Below are 22083 nucleotides of genomic sequence, written 5' to 3' on the forward strand. Positions count from 1 at the left end.
GCAAAATTCTTTTTTTTTATTTATTTATACCCCATGCAGTCCTTAATTTCAATGGCTTTACAGAGTAGAATTTGGTCTTATCAACAAATTTCTTTTGTACTAGGAATATTATGTCAGTCTGTGAAGTGTATGTCAGTGCAGAACCTGGGCTTTACTATCTAAAGTTGAAATCATGGAACATCCCAGACCCAGAGTCAGCATTTCTGTTTTTAAACAGAAACCCAGATCAAAGACAGACGTCTGAAGTTCTGACGTACCTCTTTGGTTTGGAGATTTCAAAACTATTTTCTCCCACTCAGGCTAAGTCACAAAGTTGCATTTAAAGGCTTCTTCTCTATTAATGTGTCTTATTACAGTGAACTGTCCTGTTATTGCTTTAATGTGTGTAGCTTTTTTCTTTTTTAGTCTACTGCATTCTCTTTCCTAATTGTCCCTTAGATCTTTTACTGGCTTTGATAACTTCTAAGGAAAAAAGTTTGTTAGACATCTTATTTGTTAGGCATCAATTTCTCATTTGCTGAGTGCTGACTATAGACTTCCCTTTGCATTTGCTCAAATTGTTATGGGTTTTTAAAATGTTCTCTTTTCTAAAAAAGTAAAAAAAAAAGATTTCCTGGTGTTCTTTTTAAATACTTTATATTATTTAATTGCTTAATGCCAATATATTGTATTGGGTTTGGTGTAAACCCTGATACATCACTCTTGGCACCTTGGTGCCTCAAGAGTGTCAAAGCGGTGTCACGGAGTCAGAAATCAGGCCCCTGCGTCAATCGGTAGGGAAATAGATTTGGCATCAGTTTTTAAGCAGAACTCACATGTGACATTGATAGTGAGTTCTGCTGAAAAACTAATGGCATGACATGGCCCTGTGGTTTTTGAACCATGCTCCTCATCACTGTACAGATGTAATAACCACTTTCACTTTAGCAGTCTGGTCAGGTGCTACTTAAAAGAGCCTTTCAGTTCTGATAGCAAGAAAACTTTGGATCTCATCTTTACCAGGTATGTGCTAAATTGAGAGTCTACTCTCAGCCTTGAGGAAAGGGTGACACTGCCCCAGACGAAGGTCTGGGAAGAGAGTATAATGCAGACACCCCACTGAATCGTGGTTTTTCTGGAGCTCCTGTTTTACGTAATGAGGAGGATTGTATGCTATCAGTTCATTACCAGATGTGGCATATCCACCCCCCTCCACACTTCTTCATGTCCAGACAGCTCTACTCGCTGGCCCACAGGATGGGGCAGAACCATGTATCTGCCTACTCCATGCCCCCATCCTGTCCTTATCCCTCCTAGTTGCTCCCATTGTGAGGAATAGCAAGCATGATTCCTCTGCTCTTCCCCACAACCATACCTGGACTCAGGGTCCTGCGTAGGTCCTCCTTGACCTTGTAGGACCTTACTACCATGCACAGCCACACAAGCCACCCTCATAATCTAGCACAATATGTTCTGTTTACTAAAATCTACAGAATGATGCAACTGAATTGCTAAATCCATTGGTACTGTATACCAAATAGCTACAGTAATGGGTAGCAGGGCTATATTGTATAATACGTTGTAATGGCGTAGTAAAATATATTGAAATTTTGTCAAGCATGGCATATTGTTTTTGCATCTTGAGATACTACTAATGTTTATGGTTTGTATTCACTTTTATATATTCCCATTACAGTGAAAGAGAGAGAGTATGTTTTTGGAAATTGATTCATAATATAGGATATGTTATATTTCCAGCAATAAAACATTACCCAGGGAAAAGAACAGAGAGAACGCTAGATTGTTGTCACAATGTGAATCTCCCTTTGTTCCCTTTTGAAAAAAAAAGTAGTTTTCGAAAGAAAAATCCTTGGAGGAAATCATAATGTAAAGCTGGATTGGATTCCAGGCTGAATAGGCAGAATAGGATTCTTGTCCATCTATTGTTAACCTCCTATCACCAGAGGCAAAACCGTATTTCTTCTCTTTCGTGGTTCTCTTAAGCGGAGAGGGGGTCAAAATAATAAGTGAGATATATTTTATATCAAAGAACCTTGTAGAGAAAATATTTTGTGAGGTGAGCTCAGCAGGAGAAAATTAAAGTCTCCTAGAAAAATGTGAATGTGTATATAGGATAGCGGAATATTGCACTGTGAATAGAATTCCAAAAGGAATGGTATTTTAGGCACCTGACTCTGTTTAAAAGATAATAAAAAGGTTAACCTACAAAATATCATAGTGGCAGTGCCATATTCCATTTTGGGTACAACTGCAATGTACCTCCTCAGTTTCCTTCTGTAATCTTCTTCACTCCCCTAAAGTGGCTTGTAAACTTGCCATATTCTATACAATTTGTTTTTATACTGCACTAATCACTATGGTATCTGAGCACCGTGTTGTGATCTCTTCAACAGTTGCTGTGTCCTCCAAGAGGTGCCTTCAGTAAGAAAAGCTCTCTGTCACTCCAGTCATGCTTCTCCTTTGGTAGTTATGTAGAGCCTCATTTCCACTGGTTCAGCATGCAGTAAAACCACATTTCCTTGATGGAGTCTTGGGGGAAGGTTGAAGGTATGTTGCCACAAGATCTGGGGCTGAAAGGGGCTTCTGTATTAAGATTTACTAGTTGGCTTGGGTGGGCACTGTAAGGTTAATTAATGATTGGACCACTTAGATCTTTGCATATGGGTGTTTTTAAATCTAAATAAAGGAATAAATATTGCTGTGAGGCTTTAGTCCACTCAGTATTTCAAAGCGGCCAGGATGTCTTCCATTTCTGATTAGGGATCAATCTAATTGCAAAGGAAAAAGGGATTTTCAGTGCTGGAATTGTATATTACAAGCTAATTGAAGATAGGCACCAGCCTAAATGAGCCTGATACAATAATGGATTTACATTGATTCTGATGCATTTAGTAATTCATTATAATTGTACAGAGATGTCACTAGGACTTTGTGTGTGTGTTATCATGGGATTTTGTTTGTTGTTTTCTTTTTTTCCTCTTTTGTGTCTATTCCTGTTGGAAAGGAACATAATTAGTTGGGCCTGATTAAGTGTAGAGCTACTCAAAGAATGTGTGTGTGTGGGAGGGGGGGGTTGGGTTGGGTTCTGTGAAAAATTGTGACTTTTCATCAAAAAAACCTGCAAATCAACTGAACGTTTCCCTCAGGAAGATCAAAATTGAGCCCTTTTGCCACATTGAATCAAAATATGTTGTTTCAGGGTAGTGTCCCCTCTGCTGCCGCACAGCCTCATGGGAGTTGGGTGCCTCATGCCTCCATTCTCCCATACAGGCCAGCCAGCCTGGCTTGACTACATCTCCCACATCAGTTTCCTGCCGAAAACCCACTTGAGCTCTTGTTTAGTCAAAAATCCAATGTTCCATCGAAAAAATGGGAAAAATGCAGCCAGTTCTATTGAAGTGAATTTGGTGCTCAGAAAAGGGTCTGGCTTGACAGTCTGGAAGAGTGATGTCCTCTAACCACAGAACAGATACAGCACCAGCAGCAGCAGTGCCAGGTTCTTCCCACTTACCCACCAACGTGCTTCAGCCCTGGCCTGTACAAGCCAACGCTGTTCCATTGTCTGGATTATCCTTGCCCTCTCTGCATGGACTGTCAGATGGGGTGCCCATTAGCTCCAACCAAAGTTGGCATTTTTTGTAACATCTCCTAATTCTTAATCCTACTGCATTCCTTTGAATTTTCTCCATCCTCTCTGTTTCTCAAGAGTTACAGGCAAGAGAACTTGATTTGGGTTCCTCTTATCTGGTTGTTAAAGGGGGAACAGTTCAGGATGATCTCACTGTTGCCCTACCTAGGGCTAGGGGAGATGGGGTTGGAATCTAATTGTTCTGGGGAGAAGAGACCCAGTTCTTTCAGACATCGTTGTGGTGGGAAAGCCCTTCATAGGATGCAGAAATAGAATATCTGGCTTATGCAATATCTGTCACTTTGTCACATGGTTGTGGGTGCAAATCCAGTCAAAGCAGTTATGCAGTACAGTGAAGGAGGTGAAATGGGAGCTAGTGGACCAGGTCTTGTTCCTAAAGGGAGGAGACAGACATAAGATGGACCCATGGTCATGCAAGTCACTTCCCAGAGTTTAAAAAGAGTAGCTGCCTCCATTTTGTCCAGCAAAAAGTTCATCTGGTGGAACAGTTTTAATTTTGATTATATATTGGCATTCTTCATTTTGTGTTTAAGGCTGGGATTTCCAAGGGGCCTAAGGGAGTTTAGCACCCAATTTACATTAAAAGTCTTTTGTCTTTGGACATCTAACTACCTCAGGCTCCGTTGAAAATCCCAGTCTAAATCAATGCCACAGCCAGATGGATGCTGCTTTATGCTGTCTGCCATCCAGCTCTTCCCATTCTGCTCTTGTTACAGACCTCTGTCTTCTGTAAAACAGCCAACACAACCATTCCCACTACCACACAACTCAGAAATACCAGTCTTCATCGCAAACTTTTTAATGCTGAAATACAGCCAATGTTTTAAACACAAAAGGATGGGCAAATTGCCAAGCCTTCCAGACCTCACCAAGTCCAGCTGGCTGAACTCAGTCACTGTGAATTCCTAAAAATTGGTGGGAAAGTTAGAGATTAAGTCTAAGCGAGGGATAGTTTATATCTATTAACGTCAGAGCCAGAGTCTATCAGAAAAAGGTTCGTGAATGACAGACAATTATCAGACATCTTTCCACTGAGACCTGAATATGTCCATGCTGTCTTTTCTAATCCAACCTCATTTAACAAAGAGAAGGTTAAGGGGTGACTTGATCATTGCTTATAAGTGCCTACCTGGAAAATAAAAAATTGAAAATGGGCTCTTCAGTCTAGCAGACAAAGGTATAACAAGATCCAATGACTGGAAGCTGAAGCTAGACAAATTCAGACTGGAAATAAGGCACAATTTTTTACCACTGAGAGTCACCATTGGAACAATTTATCAAGGGGTGCAGTGGGTTTTCCATCACTGGCAATTTTTAAATCAAGATTAGAACTTTTTCTAAAAGAGATGTTCTAGTTCAAAAAGGGAATATTTTGGGGAGTTTCTATCGGCTGTGTTATACAAGAGGTCAGACTAGACGATCACAGTGGTCTCTTCTGGCCTTAGAATCGATGAACTGCAACCTGTTAATCCCAACTGAGTTTTCCCAACACTGGACTTCAGGGAGGTGCTGTTTCTAGCTGAGACCTTCCTTGGGTCTTTTTCTTCAGCTTGATCCAGGAAGGAGGTGTAAAACCTGACTTCATGCTCAGTAATATGACCTGGGAGAGAAGATAGGGAAAATGGACAGGAATCAAGTAGCATACACACATACATGCACAATTGCTATGTCTTTGATGGACAGGGATGTTGCATACCAATAAATTCACCAGAGATGAGAACCTGTGCTGGAAAAGCATCAAGTGGTATATAAAACTGAGCTGAACAAGTGATACAGCAGTATCACTGCGAGCAGCATGGTGTGTCAAAATTGATGGGATGAGATTTACTCCTTGCCATGCATGAACTGTGAAGTCTGAAAGTAATATTTATAATTACAATTAGAGCTTCCGCCCCTTCTGCTGGCAGCTGCTGTCTCACGGAGATGTGACATTGTTCCTGATGTGAAATGATATTTGAGACTTGTGCATCTGTGGTGCTAGCTTAAACCAGATAAGAAAATTTCTCTTGCTTGACTCCATTTTTGAACTCTGTCTAATTACATGGACCGTAATCTTTTCCCTGTAATCTGGGCAGAATTTAAGACGATGATTTTGACCTAACAAAATCCTAAATAGTTTGGGACCCAGCTACCTCAGAGACTACCTCTCTGTGTGGATATCACTGCAGTTGTGATCAGCACAGGCAGTTGAGCTAACCATTCTTTGAGCTGGGAGACGTGGGTGTGGAGAGGGTGCTGCTGGTAGGCCAATGTCCATGAAAGATCTTCCACTCAAATTCATTGTCTATAAAAGCCCAAATCTGTTGACCTTCAAGGCATGCCACATCAGATCCATCTGATTTTTGTGGGCTTTTCGTAAGAGGATGGGATGAGGGATTTGATGGCTGGATGAAGATAATGGCTATCAGACAACTTGATGGAAGGAGCTGACATAGTAACTTTAGATTTTATCCTCTGATTTTATGCATTCATCATTTCTGTAAATAGCACCACCCCAAGCTGGGGCTAGGCACTCTGTGAATGAATGAAAACCTACATAGTTTTACTGTTTGTTTGCTACACTGGTCTCTGCTGAGGAAGGCACAGCTCATCAGCCAATGGCTTCCTGATCTCCACCTACAAGCAGGCTCCATTTTGTGTGTCTGGTATATTCCATGGCACCATCAATTTCTCATCGTAATCCCCTCAAGCCCCAAGTTTATCCTCCAGACTCCAATTTCTCTAGATTGTTGATGCACATAGCAATACAAGCAGCACTTACCCAGCAAATTCTGGCACTGGAGATTGAGCACATACTGATGGGACAGCATTTTCCTCATAGGTTTACTGTCATAAAGTCTCATGATACTGTAGAGGTAACATTTCTGTCCTCGCTTCAGGTCCTGTCAGAGCAAAGCAGCACATGGCAATTTAACTGATAGGACTACATTTACATTTGATTCAAAACTGATTTCAAACTGTAAAAAGGGGATTCAGTCCATTGTTCTATTGCAGGGGGTTTTATTAAATAAAGCAGTAATTAAACCCGCGGAAGAAACTTTTACAGGCAAGTTCTATTTGCAACATTGTTAACCATTTAAATACACTGAGAAACTAGACTACAAGAATGAATAGAACCCTCTAAGATGTTGCCTCTGCTCCTGGAGTGTAACCAGATACTTGTAATAACGTGCACTCGTTAATGTGCTTTCTCCCATCCCTACCTTCTTTCCTCTTCATGCCTGCCTCACTTCATTTAGGATACAAATAGCAGACACTGATCTCCTGACACGATCCAGTCCCTTGTATTTCTCACTTTCCTCATGATGCCTGCATGTCTGTTTGGTTACCTTCCCTTTCCCCCACCCAGTCACTCACATGCCCTTCTCTCTCTCCGGCTTTTGTTTTCCCTCTTACTCCGTGCCTCAGCTCTGACCTTCTTGCTTAGCCTACAAGTCTGTTTTTAATTGTTCTGGGTAGTGCTTGAATTAGAGGCTGATTTGTGATTCTGCTATAACCTCACTTCTCTATGCAGACTGTCAAAAAAACCGAACCCAAGTTGGAGCATATCATTGCTTTTCAGGGGCTGTGCTGGGGATTGGCATACACAATGTCTCTGACCTCTGGCGCTCCCCCTGCTTGCTATTAGTTTCCCAGATCTTTTTCTGGTCTCTGTCTGATGTGCCTTTTTCCTCTACTGCTGCCTTCTCACCCTGAGTCTCCGACCTTTTCTGGTCCTCAGTACACCTCTCCTTTCTACAGCCTGCTGGGTACCATATTGAATCAGTTCCAGGGAAGCACACCAGTAAAAGGTTAAATGAATGACATGAACTGGGGCCAAGGTGACAGTGTCATCTAAGGGATGAGAAAGGCTGTTACAGGTCATATAGCTCAAATCAGAGACAGGATTTAACTCTTCTATATACTAGCTAAAAGGACATTTTTGTTTCATTTAAGCAAAAGAGTTAAGGAAGATCCCAGGGCAGTGAGTGAAACCCAGAGCAAGCCTAGTTTAGCTTTCTATTGGTATGTTTACCTTCAGTAAATAAGTATCCTGAGCAGATGGAGGAACTTGTATGCACGAAACTTTTGGAGAATGGCAGGGACCATGATTCCTCTTCCAATTTTCACCCATCCTTACTCAGCCTCTCAAAAGACAGGTTCACAAAATATGAGAAAAAACCAAACTTTATATCAATAATGAATCATGGTCTTTCAAATATCCAGTACACGTCCTTGGAAGGGAGGAATAAAACCAAAACTAAATTTCCAGACCCACCATGGAATGGACTCTCGTTGAGGCCCTGGAAAGAAGCATAAAGAAGAACTGGAACTGGATCTCTGTGTCTCATTGGAATGTCTACCTGCATCTGGGTACAGCCCAGGGGAAGAGAAGAACCAAAACGAGAGTTCTGGCTGCCTTTCCTTTGTGCAAATGCTTTGTTCTCATAACTGTGAATTGGAAATTGGCACCCTTCAAAATGGAGCTTGGAAACCATGCAGACCACACACTCCATTGTGCTAAAATGGAGACCCCTTCCTATCCCTCTTCACCCACGGTACAGTGCTGGTGCTAGGGATTAAGGTAAATATCTACTGATTTACAGAGAGACTACATAGCTAATCCCTGCCCCAAAGGATCAGATTCTGATGCCCTTACTTACATTAAGTAGCACTTTACCCCCACAAGAAATCCCAAGGAAGTCAATTGTGGGGAAGCTGCTATTGTGGGGAAGCTATTGTGGGGAAGCTGCTATTCAGTGGTAAATTGGATATGGTATGACGTAACAGAAGGAGAAACAAGACAGGGCAAGCTAATAAGGTTGCTTGTTTTATACTTTGGGTCACTGCACTGTCAGCTTTTTAAATGTTGTTATCCTACTTACTTTAGAAGGGTAGTGTGGATGTAGAAGTGTGGGTTTAGAAGCCAACACTGGAGAGACCATGGGAATAGGTGAGTTGTGAGGAGGAATATAAAGGAAAGGGAGGTTACATGACAGGCAGGATTTGGAAGGGCATTTCAGGCACGGAGGAAAGCATAGCAATTAAATCTTTCCTGAAATCATAGGCTATTTAAAGCAAGATGCTCCCACCCCATCTCTGCCCATGGTGAAATCAAAGATCCCTATAGCACTATCCTAAAAGGCATCTAAAGGATAATCCTGGTCAACATTTCTTCCCACCCCCTCACCCTTCCCCCGTTTCAGGAGAACTGCTTCTAACATCCACAGCTGTGTGTGCTGCTGCTTAATGCACAACAGCTGCTGTGTTTGTCTAGCATTTAGTTTAGTGCTGTGTATTGAGATACCTAGAATATGAAAGACTCCATACATAAAGCAAATTCTATTCAGCTCTGACTCACCCCTGGAAATACAGCCTCACTTTTCCATAGACGACAATGTTAATATAAAATTCAGTTTCTCCCCAGGAACTGTCACTTTCATTCTGTTGACAAATATCCTAGCAACATAGGAGGGGGTAAAGAGAGTTACAAGGAACTCTGGGAAGTTGGCTAAGTGCCTTAAACAACTTCTGACCATCAACCTGCTGATTCTTTACAATGACCAAATCTTTGCTGTGTGTAGGGATCATTTGACCATTGTAATTCTCCCAATGATCTGGCTGTTTTCTGAACAGCTAAATGAAACGTTTGCTCAGTCATTATTTTGTAGTTATAAAAACACTTGTGCACAGACAGCTGGGGTGATCGGGAGACCGAGAATGCATTAATTTTGAAGAACAGCACTTCCAATAGCACAGTGCATCCTTCCACCTACAGGTGTGCTGGGAAATGGAGCATGCCCATATTATGAGAAACAAACAGCAGATAGACAGTTTTATAGAGGTAGAGAGAATAGAGAATAGTCCCAGGTGAATCCTGCAAAAACATTCTATAAATATTCCTTCAAATTTATCAACAAATGTGTTTCAAACTGTGTTAGCAGGAGGGATTTTCAAATAGACCTAAGTGGGGTAGAATCACAAGCCCCATTGACTTGTGTGCCTAAGTCAGCTGAAAATCCTGTCCAGCAACTTTCTGTATTTACTTTCGATGAATTATTCTAGCAAATGAACAGACGGGTAGGAATGTTCATAGAAACAGTGAATTTCCAGAGAATACTGCAGGATATTCCTGGAAAGCAAATTTTAAATGCATGCTCTGTAACCTTCTTCTCAGAGTTATCCTCATGCAGGCAGGAAATGGGAGAATACAAGATGACTTATGTGCCTGATCAAAATAGCACAAATTTTTAATATGCTCAGTGAGCTACTCACAAAGAATCTAAGAATTATCTGCAGGAAGTATTTAGTGTGTTATTTCAAATAATGAATACAATCAAGAAAATCATTATCAGTTCACAGACTAGTCATGAACAAAGTAAAGAGAGGCCTGATCCATTGATTAAATGAATTTGTTCCATTACTATGTATTCATCTCATGGTAGTGGAGAGACATTTTGCTATATCGTAAATGGCATGCACTCAGAAACTGGTTCTTTTATAAATATATTATGGTGAGAATGAGAAGTGGGTAAAATACTCAGAGCGCTTATTTACCCTCATTCTATAGGTTTAGTACATAATCCTCCTTCATCACACGGCCCTTCGCCACAAAACAAACATCAAACACCTTTTCCCATACCACATTACTCGGGATGGCTGAGCCTAAGGCCGCAGAAGCAGCCTAGTAATAAAGAATACGACTGCAATAGTTACTCACATTGTGAGTAACTTGCCTGATTAGATGTGTCCCACTGTGGGTTAGGGTAGCAGTCAGGTCCTCATATGCTTTTTGTAAAATAAAACAAAGGGAAATCTAATACTGGGGTGCACAACCTTCAGCTATACATAACCAATCCCATTGTCCATCTTTAAGGAGTCTCTAGGATCCATACCCTGGGGTCTCTGTAATGAATACACCCCAACTAATCACTACACCTCTTTTCAATTTTAAAGAGCCAGGACTAGCTTTAAGGAACACCTCTTCCTGGACCTGGTGGCGATGAGTCTATATCTGTGTAAAGAAGGAGGGAGAGGAGTTCATTGCAACCCTTTTAATAAATATTTGGGTTTTACACATGCCCCAATCACATAATATGATTCAGAGCATTTAATGGATATGGGAAGTATTTACTGTACATGAGGGTGTTTGCACAAGGTTTAAGAAAAGGGTATGGCGGGAGGAGTTTGTATATGTTTAATGGAGCTTGAACAGGTTCTCTGCTCTGACCCTGCTTCGTCAACAGACCCAAGCCATGTCATGAAGGGAATATCTTCATCTGAAAGGATAAGAAATATAGCTTCCAGTGTTCTCTCAATTCTAGGCTCCTGCTCCGCAGAATATATACTCACACACAGACACCACTCTCTCTCTCTCTCTCTCTGCTCCCTTACCTTGTCCTCATCCTCCCTTAGACAAAGAATATTGCAGTATTCTACAATGATGGGCCTAAATATTACTTGTTACTCTTGTGTTTGGGACCGGTACTGGTAGCCTATTTTAATAAGGGCAATCCTGGCAATCCTCCTCCCATGTTGTGAAGGGAGCATGTTATCTGTTCTCATGTCATAGCTCAGTGGACTCTTCAGATTAAGGTGTGTTTCTGAAAGGACCTGATAAACAAACTCTGGATGCTTAAAATAGCAGAATGTCAGAATTGGACTCCACCCACGTTTGTTTGTATAGAGCCTATACAAAAAAGGTTTCAAGCTAAATATTGAAGCTGGCCTCATTTACCAAAGGGAGTAGCCATCCTTGCCAAAACTGGCATCATAAATACCCCAAAGACAGAGTTTTTGTCTCACAGCGAAGTGAAAAGGTGGAAGAAAAAAAGAGAGAGAGAGAAATTCTGCAGTACTGGTATTTATCCATCTTTTTTTTTTAACTATACCTCTTTTTGCATGTCTCTCGTTCTCTTTCTCCCTCTGTCTATTTATTTTATTGTTTTTCTTTCTAGATCTATACATGCACTTTTCACATATACACAAATACCTAGTGTTGTCTTTCTGATGATTATGTTCCTCTTTATATATTTCTTTCTATATATACGCTTTCCCTTAATCACTGTGGGTGGTGTTTTCAACCCTCTGGACCTGAGTCTAATCTTCACTACACTTGTGTAAATCCAGAGTAACTTCAATGAATTAAATGGACTTACTCTGAGATTTGTCCCAGTGTAATGAAAATCACCATCAAGCTAAACCAAGTTTCATTAAGGTTGAGTTTGGCCTGCTGTGTATCAGAGTTAGCCATGGTGTGATTCACATTAAGGTTAACTAGAGTCCATGGAGAAATCCTCATTCATCATGGTGACAAAGTTCCTTTCTCTGGGTTATTCTGCCTTTCTTTCTTTAGTATCCAGTTAATCCATTTTACCCCTTTCCTGCCGTTATTATTGCAGCTATTTTCCTTCTATTCAGTCCATCATTAGTTCAATGTGTTATTGAGACTAGACTATAAAAGTGTCATCTAAGCTTCTCCACAGTGACGGCACAGCAACTTCTTGCTGAGCTGCCTCTGAAGGATGCTATTGCTATTCTTCATTCATTCACTGCTGTCTATCCTCTTCGGAGCTGGAGCTACAGACTTACAAAGGAAGATTAAAAGAGCTAAAACTGTACAATTTGTCTAAATAAATCATGAGGTGGAGTGGGGGAGGAGGACATAATTGTCTCTGTGTATCTGAAGTGTATGAAGGAGTCTTATTTAGAAAAGTGGGTTTTAAATAGGAAGAATGGGAGAGAATTAGGAAGGAGAATATTTAGCGTGAACCACAGGGCAAAATTTCTGCCCGTGACATCTATTTGCATGTGGAATAGCATCCCAAAGGGAAGTGGTGGAAACCCCATTTCTGAAAACACTTAAAACGTAATGAGCAAAGGAATAGGAAATGGAATGTGGGAGCAAGTCTATGCGGAGAGGTGTGTAGTCAAGATGAGTTTAGGGCTAACACTTACCATGGGAGTTAGGCAAATAACTTTCATAGGTGTTTTTGAAAATCCCAACTCGGCGTCTTTTGCATCTTTAGGTGCCTAAATACTTTTGAAAATCTGGCCCTAAATCACGACTGAAGATGGCCCTCAGACTCTCAAGTCACCTAGGCACTTCTGAAAATTTTACACAGCATAATGAGTCACTTTGATGATGGAGCCATCTTCCATCTATGGAGATTAAGTATGATGTAAAGACATCATTTCTCCCCTCTGTTACACTGACATCAGTGGAGTTGCCCTGGCAGGTCTCTTCCATCTCTAACTTTGAGCAGCGGTCAGGTGCCTGGATGAACAGCTTCTGCCTCGTATTTCCAGGTTGTAGGCAACAGTGTTTCAAGATCTCCTAGCAATGAAGTCCTTTCCGTTTTTGTTCCTGCTCCTAGGAGTACTGGTTCTCCCAGGCTTGGAAGGTGAGTATAATGCATCTAGAATGTCTGTCTGAGGCTGTTTAAGAAAAAGAGTAGCCTCCCCGATTGGCTTTTCTTGTTGTTAGCAGCACAGAATTATTTCAAAGTTAATAGAGTAGAAAGTCTGAGGCTTTGTGGAGGTTTTAGAAATGTAGAATGAATTTGGTGTATTGATTACCATGTCTGGAATACAGTGACTGTGAGCAAGGGTTGGAACCAAGCCCAGTGGGATGTGCCCTTGCACAAACCTTCTAAATGCAAAGAGCTGCAAAAGGTCCGCAGTACTTCCTGACAATCCAAGCCCTGCCCTCAATCCAGCAGTACAGCTCTTTCAAGTATGATGACTGGGGCAGGGATAAAATGAGAAAAGTCAGCTTTAAGACTGACAGGTATAGGATATGAAAGAAAAGTGCGGAGTCCTCCACTTAGGAAGTGCAGAGTCCTCCACTTAGGAAGGAAGAATCCCATGCACAGCTATAGACTGGGGACCGACGAGCAGCAGCTCTGTAGAAAAGGACCTGGGGGTAACAGTGGATAAAAAGCTGGATATGAGTCAGCAGTGTGCCCTGGTTGTCAAGAAGGCTAATAGCATATTGGGCTGCATTAGGAGGGGCATTGCCAGAAGGTCGCGGGAAGTGATTATTCCCCTCTATTCGGCATTTGTGAGGCCGCATTTAGAATATTGTGTCCAGTTTTGGGCCCCCCACTACAAAAAGGATGTGGACAAGTTGGAGAGAGTACAGCGGAGGGCAACAAAAATGATTAGGGGGCTGGAGCACAGGACTTATGAGGAGAGGCTGAGGGAACTGGGCTTGTTTAGTCTGCAAAAGAGAAGAATGAGGGGGGATTTGATAGCGGCCTTTAACTACCTGAAAGGGGGTTCCAGAGGGGATGGGGCTAGGCTGTTCTCCGTGGTGGCAGATGACAGAACAAGGAGAAATGGTCTCAAGTTGCAGGGCCGGAGGTCTAGGTTGGACATTAGGAAAAAGTTTTTCACTAGGAGGGTGGTGAAGCACTGGAATGGGCTACCTAGAGAGGTGGTGGAATCTCCATCTTTAGAGGTTTTTAAGCTGGGGCTTGGCAAAGCCCTGGCTGGGATGATATAGCTGAGGTTAGTCCTGCTTTGAGCAGGGGGTTGGACTAGATGACCTCCTGAGGTCCCTTCCAACTCTAATATTCTATGATTCTATGATATGTGGGGGGATGGAGGGGCGAGAGAATGTGCATATACATGTTTAGGCTGCATGTGAAAAGAAACAGATGTTTGTTAGTTGGACAGAACATGGAGGAGTCCATTGTGCTATTGACTTGCCCTTGCATTAGAGGAGGTGTGGACCTGCACCACCTTAAGGAGTGCTCTAGGAGGGATCTGTCAAAGAAGTCCAAAGAGTGCAGTGGAAGCACGACCACTGTGCTGTGCCTGTTTTGTCCCTGAGGGTGGTGCTGCTCGCTCCCCTGTTAGCACCTGGCCTGCTGGTTGCTGGGGGAGGGAGGCGGGGTTGAAGGAAGGGTGCAGCACCATAATTCACGCCCTCCCCTCATCCTTTGGGATGGCTTGAGTCCAAGAGCGAGCAGGAGAGTGCAGGTCTCCTGCCAGGGAGCTCAAAGGGGAGAGTGGTGGGATGAAAATGTTCTTTGCGCCTTCCTCCCCTATGGTTGCTGGGCTAGCGCCAGGCACATCTACCTCTAGAGGGGAAAACAGGCCTTCCACAAGATGAAACTTGAATGAACACAAGCAGTTTTTAAGGAGGTAGAGGAAATTACAAGCTGCATATGTGGTTTGAGGAGAGAAATCAAAGATATTTGGAAGTTGAATCCAACTGAATAAACTGATTGTTTACCAAGATGGATGTGGGGAAAAAATTGACTCCAATAACTTTCACAAAATTAATCTTCATTCTGGCCTGACAGACCTGTATTGTAGCATTTCTCCTTCTCTCCTAAAGCTTTGTTGACACATCTCAGCTCCAGATTGCAATTCCGATTGCTAGTCCAGTCCTGGGCTCTCCCTGACAAAGTTGTGCTAATGCATTTGCTCCTGATCTGCTGTTTGAGTCTGGAGGACCAACAAATACCTGCTAGTGTCTTTCGGTTCTGATCTCCTGTACCCCCAATCTCTCTCCAAAGGGCACAGCCAGAAAAGAATCAGCAAGCTGTGATTCATTGAACCAACTACTGCATGGTTTTGTGAAGTAGAGAAGTGTCCACTGGACCCTGCAATGATAGCAGCACACTAATATTGTTTATGCCCTCATCAGAACCAGGCTCCTAAGACAAGCATGCTTCATTTGCTGATGAGTCACACATTCTATTTTTTAGAAAAGTCAAGGAAATAATTATCCCACTGAATATCTAGTACAGCGTTTGCTCTTAATTATGTTAAGTAAATCATCCTTGTTTCACTTTATATACACTGTCCCTAGGAACTGTTTTAATTTAGTTCACCTAGATTTAAAGAGACATCCAAGGTGAGAGGGAAACATGTTGTCTAGAGAGAGATGTGGACTTTTGTTCTTCCCCTACCTCTCTCTGGAAGTCGGTTCGTATTTCTCATAGGTGACGAGAACCCAGATGCCAAACGTCGTGACGTCCGGTTCTTGGAAAGCATATTTGGGAACCATAAGCCTTCATCTGAGAACAATCAAGTCTCAGATCAGTCTGACTCCTCTTTAGTAGAGTCAGAATTTTGCCAAGGTCCCTGCCGGGAAGGATGGATCAGTCAGATGGGCCAGTGTTACATGTTTGTCCAGGAGCAAAAAACATGGGCCGAGGCTGAGGTACCAGGTTCTTCAAAATGAGAATTTGCTCTCTCTCTTCTTTGTTCTATCTTCTTTTATCTTTTTTTTTTATTTGTTTCTTTTCTCCTTCCTTTCTGGTTTTGCTGAAATGTATCAATCCTGGCAGATACACATTTCAGGGCTGAATGTGTAAATCCAGCCTAGTGGTGAGCTAGCAGCACGTTGCTTTGCCATGTGAGACACTCAGGTAGCTATGAACCAATTCCTACTCAGCTCTCGGATCATTCGAAATCTGAGCACAGCTCTCATTTAACGCCATCTCTCGCTGCTGGTCAGGATTCATTGCCTTTGAACACTGGCATATTTCTGTCTAAACTCTGGAACAAGCCAGAGAATATCTATGTCGTTGTTAAAATCCTAACGCCAAAATGAAGGAAAGATTGGGGGTCATTTTCCTGTTTGTGATGTCCCACTCCCACTCTGAATTTGCTAACTCATCCCTTACAAGGCATAACTTTTCTCTCTCTTCCTCATAAGAACACTTCTGAAGAGCAAATTCCTTTTGCCTTGTCTATGTTCCACCAAATTGTAGGTGCTTACTCCCTGTTTCATTGATACCAGATGAGGCCAGTGCTATATTGCTGCACTGGTATACTTTATAAAATATGCAAATTTTCAAAATGCAAACACCTCTGTCAAATGCACTCAGTGTAAATGTTTACCAAGTGATGCTGCCTCCTTCCTTGGTTATGACTATGAGAATGCGTTGAGTTGAAATGGCAAAACAAATGCCTTTATTCTCAAGGTCCCCTTAGGCCAAAGCAAACAGTGCCTTTGTTTCAGGCTGAAGAAAAAGAAACCTCTTGCTTTAGAGGAAAGAGAAACCATCTGTTTATCAGAGGACAGAGGCAAAGGCCACACCAGTCCATTCATCAGAACACAGTTGAGATAAATCTCTGCTCCACCTTGATTGGTGGATGGCTGGGGAACACAAGAAGACAAACTATTTCTTAAACACTTTTGACCTTCCCATTTTCTCCATCTTCTTCTTCTCTCTCTCCTTTTCTCCCTTTCTGTTCTATTTCCATTCTGCACTTAATGTTCTGGTTTTTCCCCTTTATCATTATATTTTCCTCTCACACTTCTTACTCTCTGCCCTTCATCTTGCTACATTTCTATGGCTTTCTCTGCTCCCTTTATATGACTTTCTCTGTTTTGTCCTATTTCCCGCCCTTTCTATTTCATTCTCCACTTCCCTTATCCATCCACTCTCTCTTATATTCTTGTCTCTCTTTCCCTCTTCACTCCCATTCCTGAACTTTTCCCACTTTCTTCTCTCCCTTTTCTGTTTCATAAACTCTTCCCTCACTCTCTTTCCCACTCTACATCCCCCTTTTCTAATTTGCTTTACCATGCAGAGTGTTTGCCAGAGTAGCACATTGGGAGGTCACCTGACCAGCATCTCCAGCGCAGATGAGAATGAATTCCTTGTAAACCTCGCTGGTGACGCAGACAAAAGGACAATCCAGTTATGGACAGGAGGAAGTCACCAGAAGGTAAGTGTACCCAGAAAAGGCATGAAAATAATAATTCCCTGGGAGAGACTCACAGAAGGGCTGATCAAAAATTTTCCATAAAAAACTAACTGGTTTTCAGTGATTTTCAACTTAATATTTGTAGCTTTGAGTCCGTCCCCCTCCCCTCAAAAAATTTAGTTTTGATTGTGGAAAACCAGAATATTTTCAGTTGCTATAAATAATTTTTTGGACAATAAAAATTCTTCAGAAGCCCATCCTCTCCCCACCAAACACACATACACGCACATTCCAGCCAGCTCTAGCCCACCATCAACAACAGGATGATCAGGGTTTAATCCTTGGTGGATAAACTGGCTTGTGGATAATGGGCTCTAGGTTTAATTTCTGCCTGGCAATATGTCAGGTCAGTAGAGATGAGTTAATATTATCAAAAGCTTCTTTGAATATATTCATTCAGATTTTTTAATGAATTCACTTGGACTGTTTTCCCAGCAATATTCTAGGGAATGCATTTACTGGTAGGAGCTTTTGTTGATACAGTGAATTTAAAGCTAGTATTGTGGAATATACAAGGAAAATGAACCTCATATTTGTAATCATGACTATTTGAACTAGAAACTTGATTCTATGAGTTATACATGTGCAATCAGGGACAGCAATGTACCATGTGATCTCAGTGTCCATTCCAAACATCTCAAAAATTGAGTATCAAATACCTGCAATGAACTCTTCATAAGTGAGCTATAGAACGCTTCTGAATAACAAATAGATTGAGGAAAATTACAATCTATTTGAAGACAATTCACAAAGGGAAGAAGAGGTGAAATTATTCTAATACATTATTCAAAATGAATTATTCATGCAGTTCTTTAGGCCAATAACATTACTGTAGGCAATAAGAGAATGCACACATTTCTGTGGAAGCCCCCCCTCACTCACTCGTTTTCAATCCCAACAGAGTATTAGAATACCTGTCCTCTCTGCAGTTCTTATTAAACTTCTGTATTACTTGTCTGCAGGGTGGTTCTCTGAAATGGACTGATGGATCACTGGCGAATTTCATGCAGAGGCCTCTGAACTTGATTCTCAATACCGTTGGCGGGATATTAAACACTATCTTCAACACACGAATCTGCCTGACCCTAAATTTAGGAGGTAAAAAAAAACCAGGGATTGATTTATGACTTAAACATTCATACTATTGAGAGGGTCTGAGGGTAATGAAAAATCATGGAATTAGATTAATAGATTATGAGGTCAGAAGGGACCACTGTGATCATCTAGTGTGACTTCTTATATAACACAGGCCATAGGATGTCCCTGAATTAATTCCTGTCTAAACAAGGGAATATCTATTCGAAAAATATCCAATCTTGATTTAAAAATTTCCAATGATAGAAAATCCATCACAACCCTGGGTAAATTGTTCCAGTGGTTAATACACCCACTAATAAAAATGTGCACCTTATTTCCAGTCTGTATTTGTCTAGCTACAACTTCCAGCCACTGGGTCTTATTATATCTTTGTCTGCTCAACATTATCATTTTTGTTCCCATGTAGGCATTTATAAATTATGATCAAATCACCCCTTAACCTTCTCTTTGTTAGTCTCAGGGAGCATAGTCTAGGTTATCACTATAAGTCATGTTTTCTAGTCCTTTAATAATTCTTGTGGCCCTTTCTGAGCTCTCTTAAATTTATCAACATCCTTCTTGAAGTGTGAATAGCAGAACTTGACACGTTATTCCAGTGATGTTTTCTGCTTCAAGACACAGTTTCCTTGCTCATCAGGGTCTGGACTTCTCTCCCAAAACACACCCATGCATGCACATCCTATGTGCCCACAGAGCTCTTCTATTATAAAGCAACCCTGCTTGATGAACCATTATCTCCTGGGGCAAAAGAGGAATGTAGTCTCCATGTTTGTTTAATCATGGCTTTCTTCAGCCTTGCCCTACCAACACCCCCCACCCCCAAACTCCCAGTAGGACCAATATTTCCTGGATTAGCTGGAGAAAATGTCACCTTTTGGTTAATTCAATTTATATATTTTGTAAACAGATTAGAGAAGAATTAGTTTTCCAGGCACTGAGCTGAGTCCAAATGAGCTCATGTCAGGAGTGAAAAACTCATTTATAACGTGTTCTGTTACTTTTCCTTTTAATCTTAGTTTGTCTTTTTTTTCCCAGTCCAGGGTATTTGGGATGGCTGTGACTGCAACAGGAAGCTATCATTCATCTGCAGTTACAAACCCAACTTGACCACCCCTTAACCTGCAACAGGAAATCCATGCTGCTGATGAAATCTGACCACTTTTACTTCACTCAAAATGTAGTTCAGCAACGATCAATGAGTGGTTCTTTAGTATGAGAAAAATCAAGATGTCAGTTTAAAAAACCCAAAATGTTAACACATATGCTATAGATAGAACAGAAAACAGTACTACAAATACAAAAGAGTGAGTTTCTTGTAGACTGCATTTAGAACACTGTAAAAAGGATGCTATAAAAATTAATTCTGATTTGATCTGAATGTTTGATGAAATCAGTGCGCCATTTGGCTTTTCCACAGGGGTTTCAAGAATATTCATGAGAGCTCTTTAATTATTAAATAATTACAAATCATTACAACGTTACTCATTTCACCATTTAATCATTCCAATTCATACATTTTAAAACCTGGAAATTCTCCTTTTTTAATGTCAGATAAATCCAAGAAAAGTCAGTTGAACATTTTCAATTTTAAAGTAGTTAAATAGCTAGTTCATTGAACTATAATATAACTGTAAAAAGAAGTACAAATCATATGGAACAGTCATGTGTATATTATTATACAGAGAGATGACATAGACCTTTGTTAATTGCATGGGATGGCATTTTATTAAGTGAAGCAAAACTTGTTTTTATGCTTATGTAACTAAAGGTTATACATTACTATGTTCCATGTAAACAAACAACTTCACTTGGTTTTTCTCAGTTGTAAGTTACTGTAGTGTTTTTGACTTATTTGTTAGTTGCAAGTTCCTTCTGTAATTGTGTCTATTCAAAACGGGTAAGTAATTGGCAAATCTTCATAGAATCACAAAAGACTAGTTGGGTCATTCAGGTAATGATGGCACATCTAGGTGAACAAACTTCCCTTGGTAGCAATGGTGGGAACACTAGCATAGGCCAACTTCTGGCATTTTAACCAGTGTGTCCATCTAACCCTGTTCAGAGGAGGTCTTCATAAAATACCAGCTGCCATTGGTGCCTTGTCTATACTAGAGTTCCCTCTTTTGCTGATAGCAGTGACGTTGCAATAGTTGGAGTAATAGTGAGAAATGTTTTTAAATGTACTCATTTTGCCATAAATACATAATGTTCCCTCAGTATCAGTGGCAGTCCTTATAATAATAACAGGGAATACCACAGATACTGAGGTGAAGTTATGTACTTATCTAAAGTCCATCGTTCAGGGTGAACACTGTATTTCAATAACATCGTTAGTTTACCATATTGGCTACCTGCTGTACAAAAACTACCTGATTAACACACTGTTTACTGGTGAGGTAAGTTCTGTAAATATTTTGGAGCACTTGATACAAATGGGGAAAGTGAGACACACAGAAGTTAATAACTTGCTCATGATCATACAGCAAGTCAGTGGTAGGGCTGGGATCAACATTCAGGTGCTTCTGACTCTCAGTCCTCATGCTCAGTCCACTAGACAATGCAAAATGGCTTTTTTCCTTGGCAATTTGTTTAGCTCAAAAGAGCGAGCTGATTGATTGGACCAGTTAATCCGGGCTTCCTGTTCCCACAAATGACACCACATTTCATTATCAGCAACATGCCCAGCCTGTGGATTTTATTTTCTAACATCTCTCTCCCTAGAGAATGCATTTAGGGACCAGTGTTCTTAACGTAGAATGCTAAGGCTATTCAGGTACAATGGCCATTTGATAATATGCTCGCAAGAGCTTCCAGGATTTCATTAAAACAGGGTGAATGCATGAGGGCAAACTGGGTTAGGGGTTTCATAAGCGATATGGAATTCTACATCTCCTGTGCTAAAAAGAACCATGTTGAGAGGATCTGAAACCTGACCTATATCTAGTGGGTAACTGGTGAGCTACCTAAACCGAGTTAGTGGGTGCAGTTCAGTTCCTAATGAACATGTCGTCCACATCACTGAAACCACCATCACAATTATCAATAATTTAGCATTTTTTTGAAGGCAGGGACAGCAGAAGTATCAAGAATACAGACTGCAGGCACACATGGTGCACTTACCCCTAGAGTAATACTATGTGGTACTTTATATCCATTAATTTCAGAGCACTTTACGAAGCAGCTTTATTGCCTCAATTTACAGATGGAAGTAATTGAGGTATAGCGAAGGGAAATACCTATGGCTTATGGTCACACAGTGAGCGCAGACTAGAGCTGGGAATAGTACCCAGCTCTCCTCACCCTGTGCCCTATCCACCAGGCCCTCCAGTTCAAGATTTAGGGCCAGATTTTCAAAATATTAGTCACTTAAAGATGCAAATAGGCACCCAGTGGGACTGTCAGAAGCACCTAAGCAAGTTAAGTGCTTGACATGCTTTACACACTTTTGAAAATCCCTCTAGGACCTTGATCCACAAAGGCAATTATGTGCCTAAGACCCAGGTTTGGCTCCATTGTAATCCTTAAAACCCCTGCAGAACTCTGTCGGCACCTAAACTCACTCGGTGAGTAACTTTTCAAAGTAAATGTTCCCTAGATGCCTATGTTTCAGCTTCTGAGCATGG

General features: G+C 41.2%; 2 protein-coding genes across 2 annotated transcripts; one reads left to right on the plus strand and one right to left on the minus strand.

Annotated features, from left to right (window-relative positions):
* Window positions 1-4485: 4485 nt before the first annotated feature.
* Window positions 4486-9045, minus strand: FAM216B (family with sequence similarity 216 member B). Its single transcript, XM_067562768.1, has 4 exons — window positions 8991-9045; window positions 7665-7932; window positions 6411-6531; window positions 4486-5249 (listed from the first exon to the last, which is right to left on the minus strand). The coding sequence occupies exons 2-4, from the start codon at window positions 7761-7763 to the stop codon at window positions 5062-5064; spliced, it is 408 nt and encodes a 135-aa protein (XP_067418869.1). The 5' UTR covers window positions 7764-7932; window positions 8991-9045; the 3' UTR covers window positions 4486-5061.
* Window positions 9046-12971: 3926 nt separating this feature from the next.
* On the plus strand, window positions 12972-20191 carry LOC137162860 (snaclec bitiscetin subunit beta-like). The gene is made up of 5 exons (XM_067562769.1): window positions 12972-13032; window positions 15586-15806; window positions 17186-17323; window positions 18325-18460; window positions 19496-20191. Exons 1-5 carry the CDS (start codon window positions 12972-12974, stop codon window positions 19576-19578), a joined length of 639 nt encoding a protein of 212 aa, XP_067418870.1. The 3' UTR covers window positions 19579-20191.
* The last annotated feature ends 1892 nt before the right edge of the window (window positions 20192-22083 follow it).

This window comes from Emydura macquarii, unplaced genomic scaffold (genome assembly GCF_026122565.2).
Source record: "Emydura macquarii macquarii isolate MOO-44397 ecotype Brisbane River unplaced genomic scaffold, CSIRO-AGI_Emac_v2 contig_2473, whole genome shotgun sequence".
NCBI classification, from domain to species: domain Eukaryota; kingdom Metazoa; phylum Chordata; order Testudines; family Chelidae; genus Emydura; species Emydura macquarii.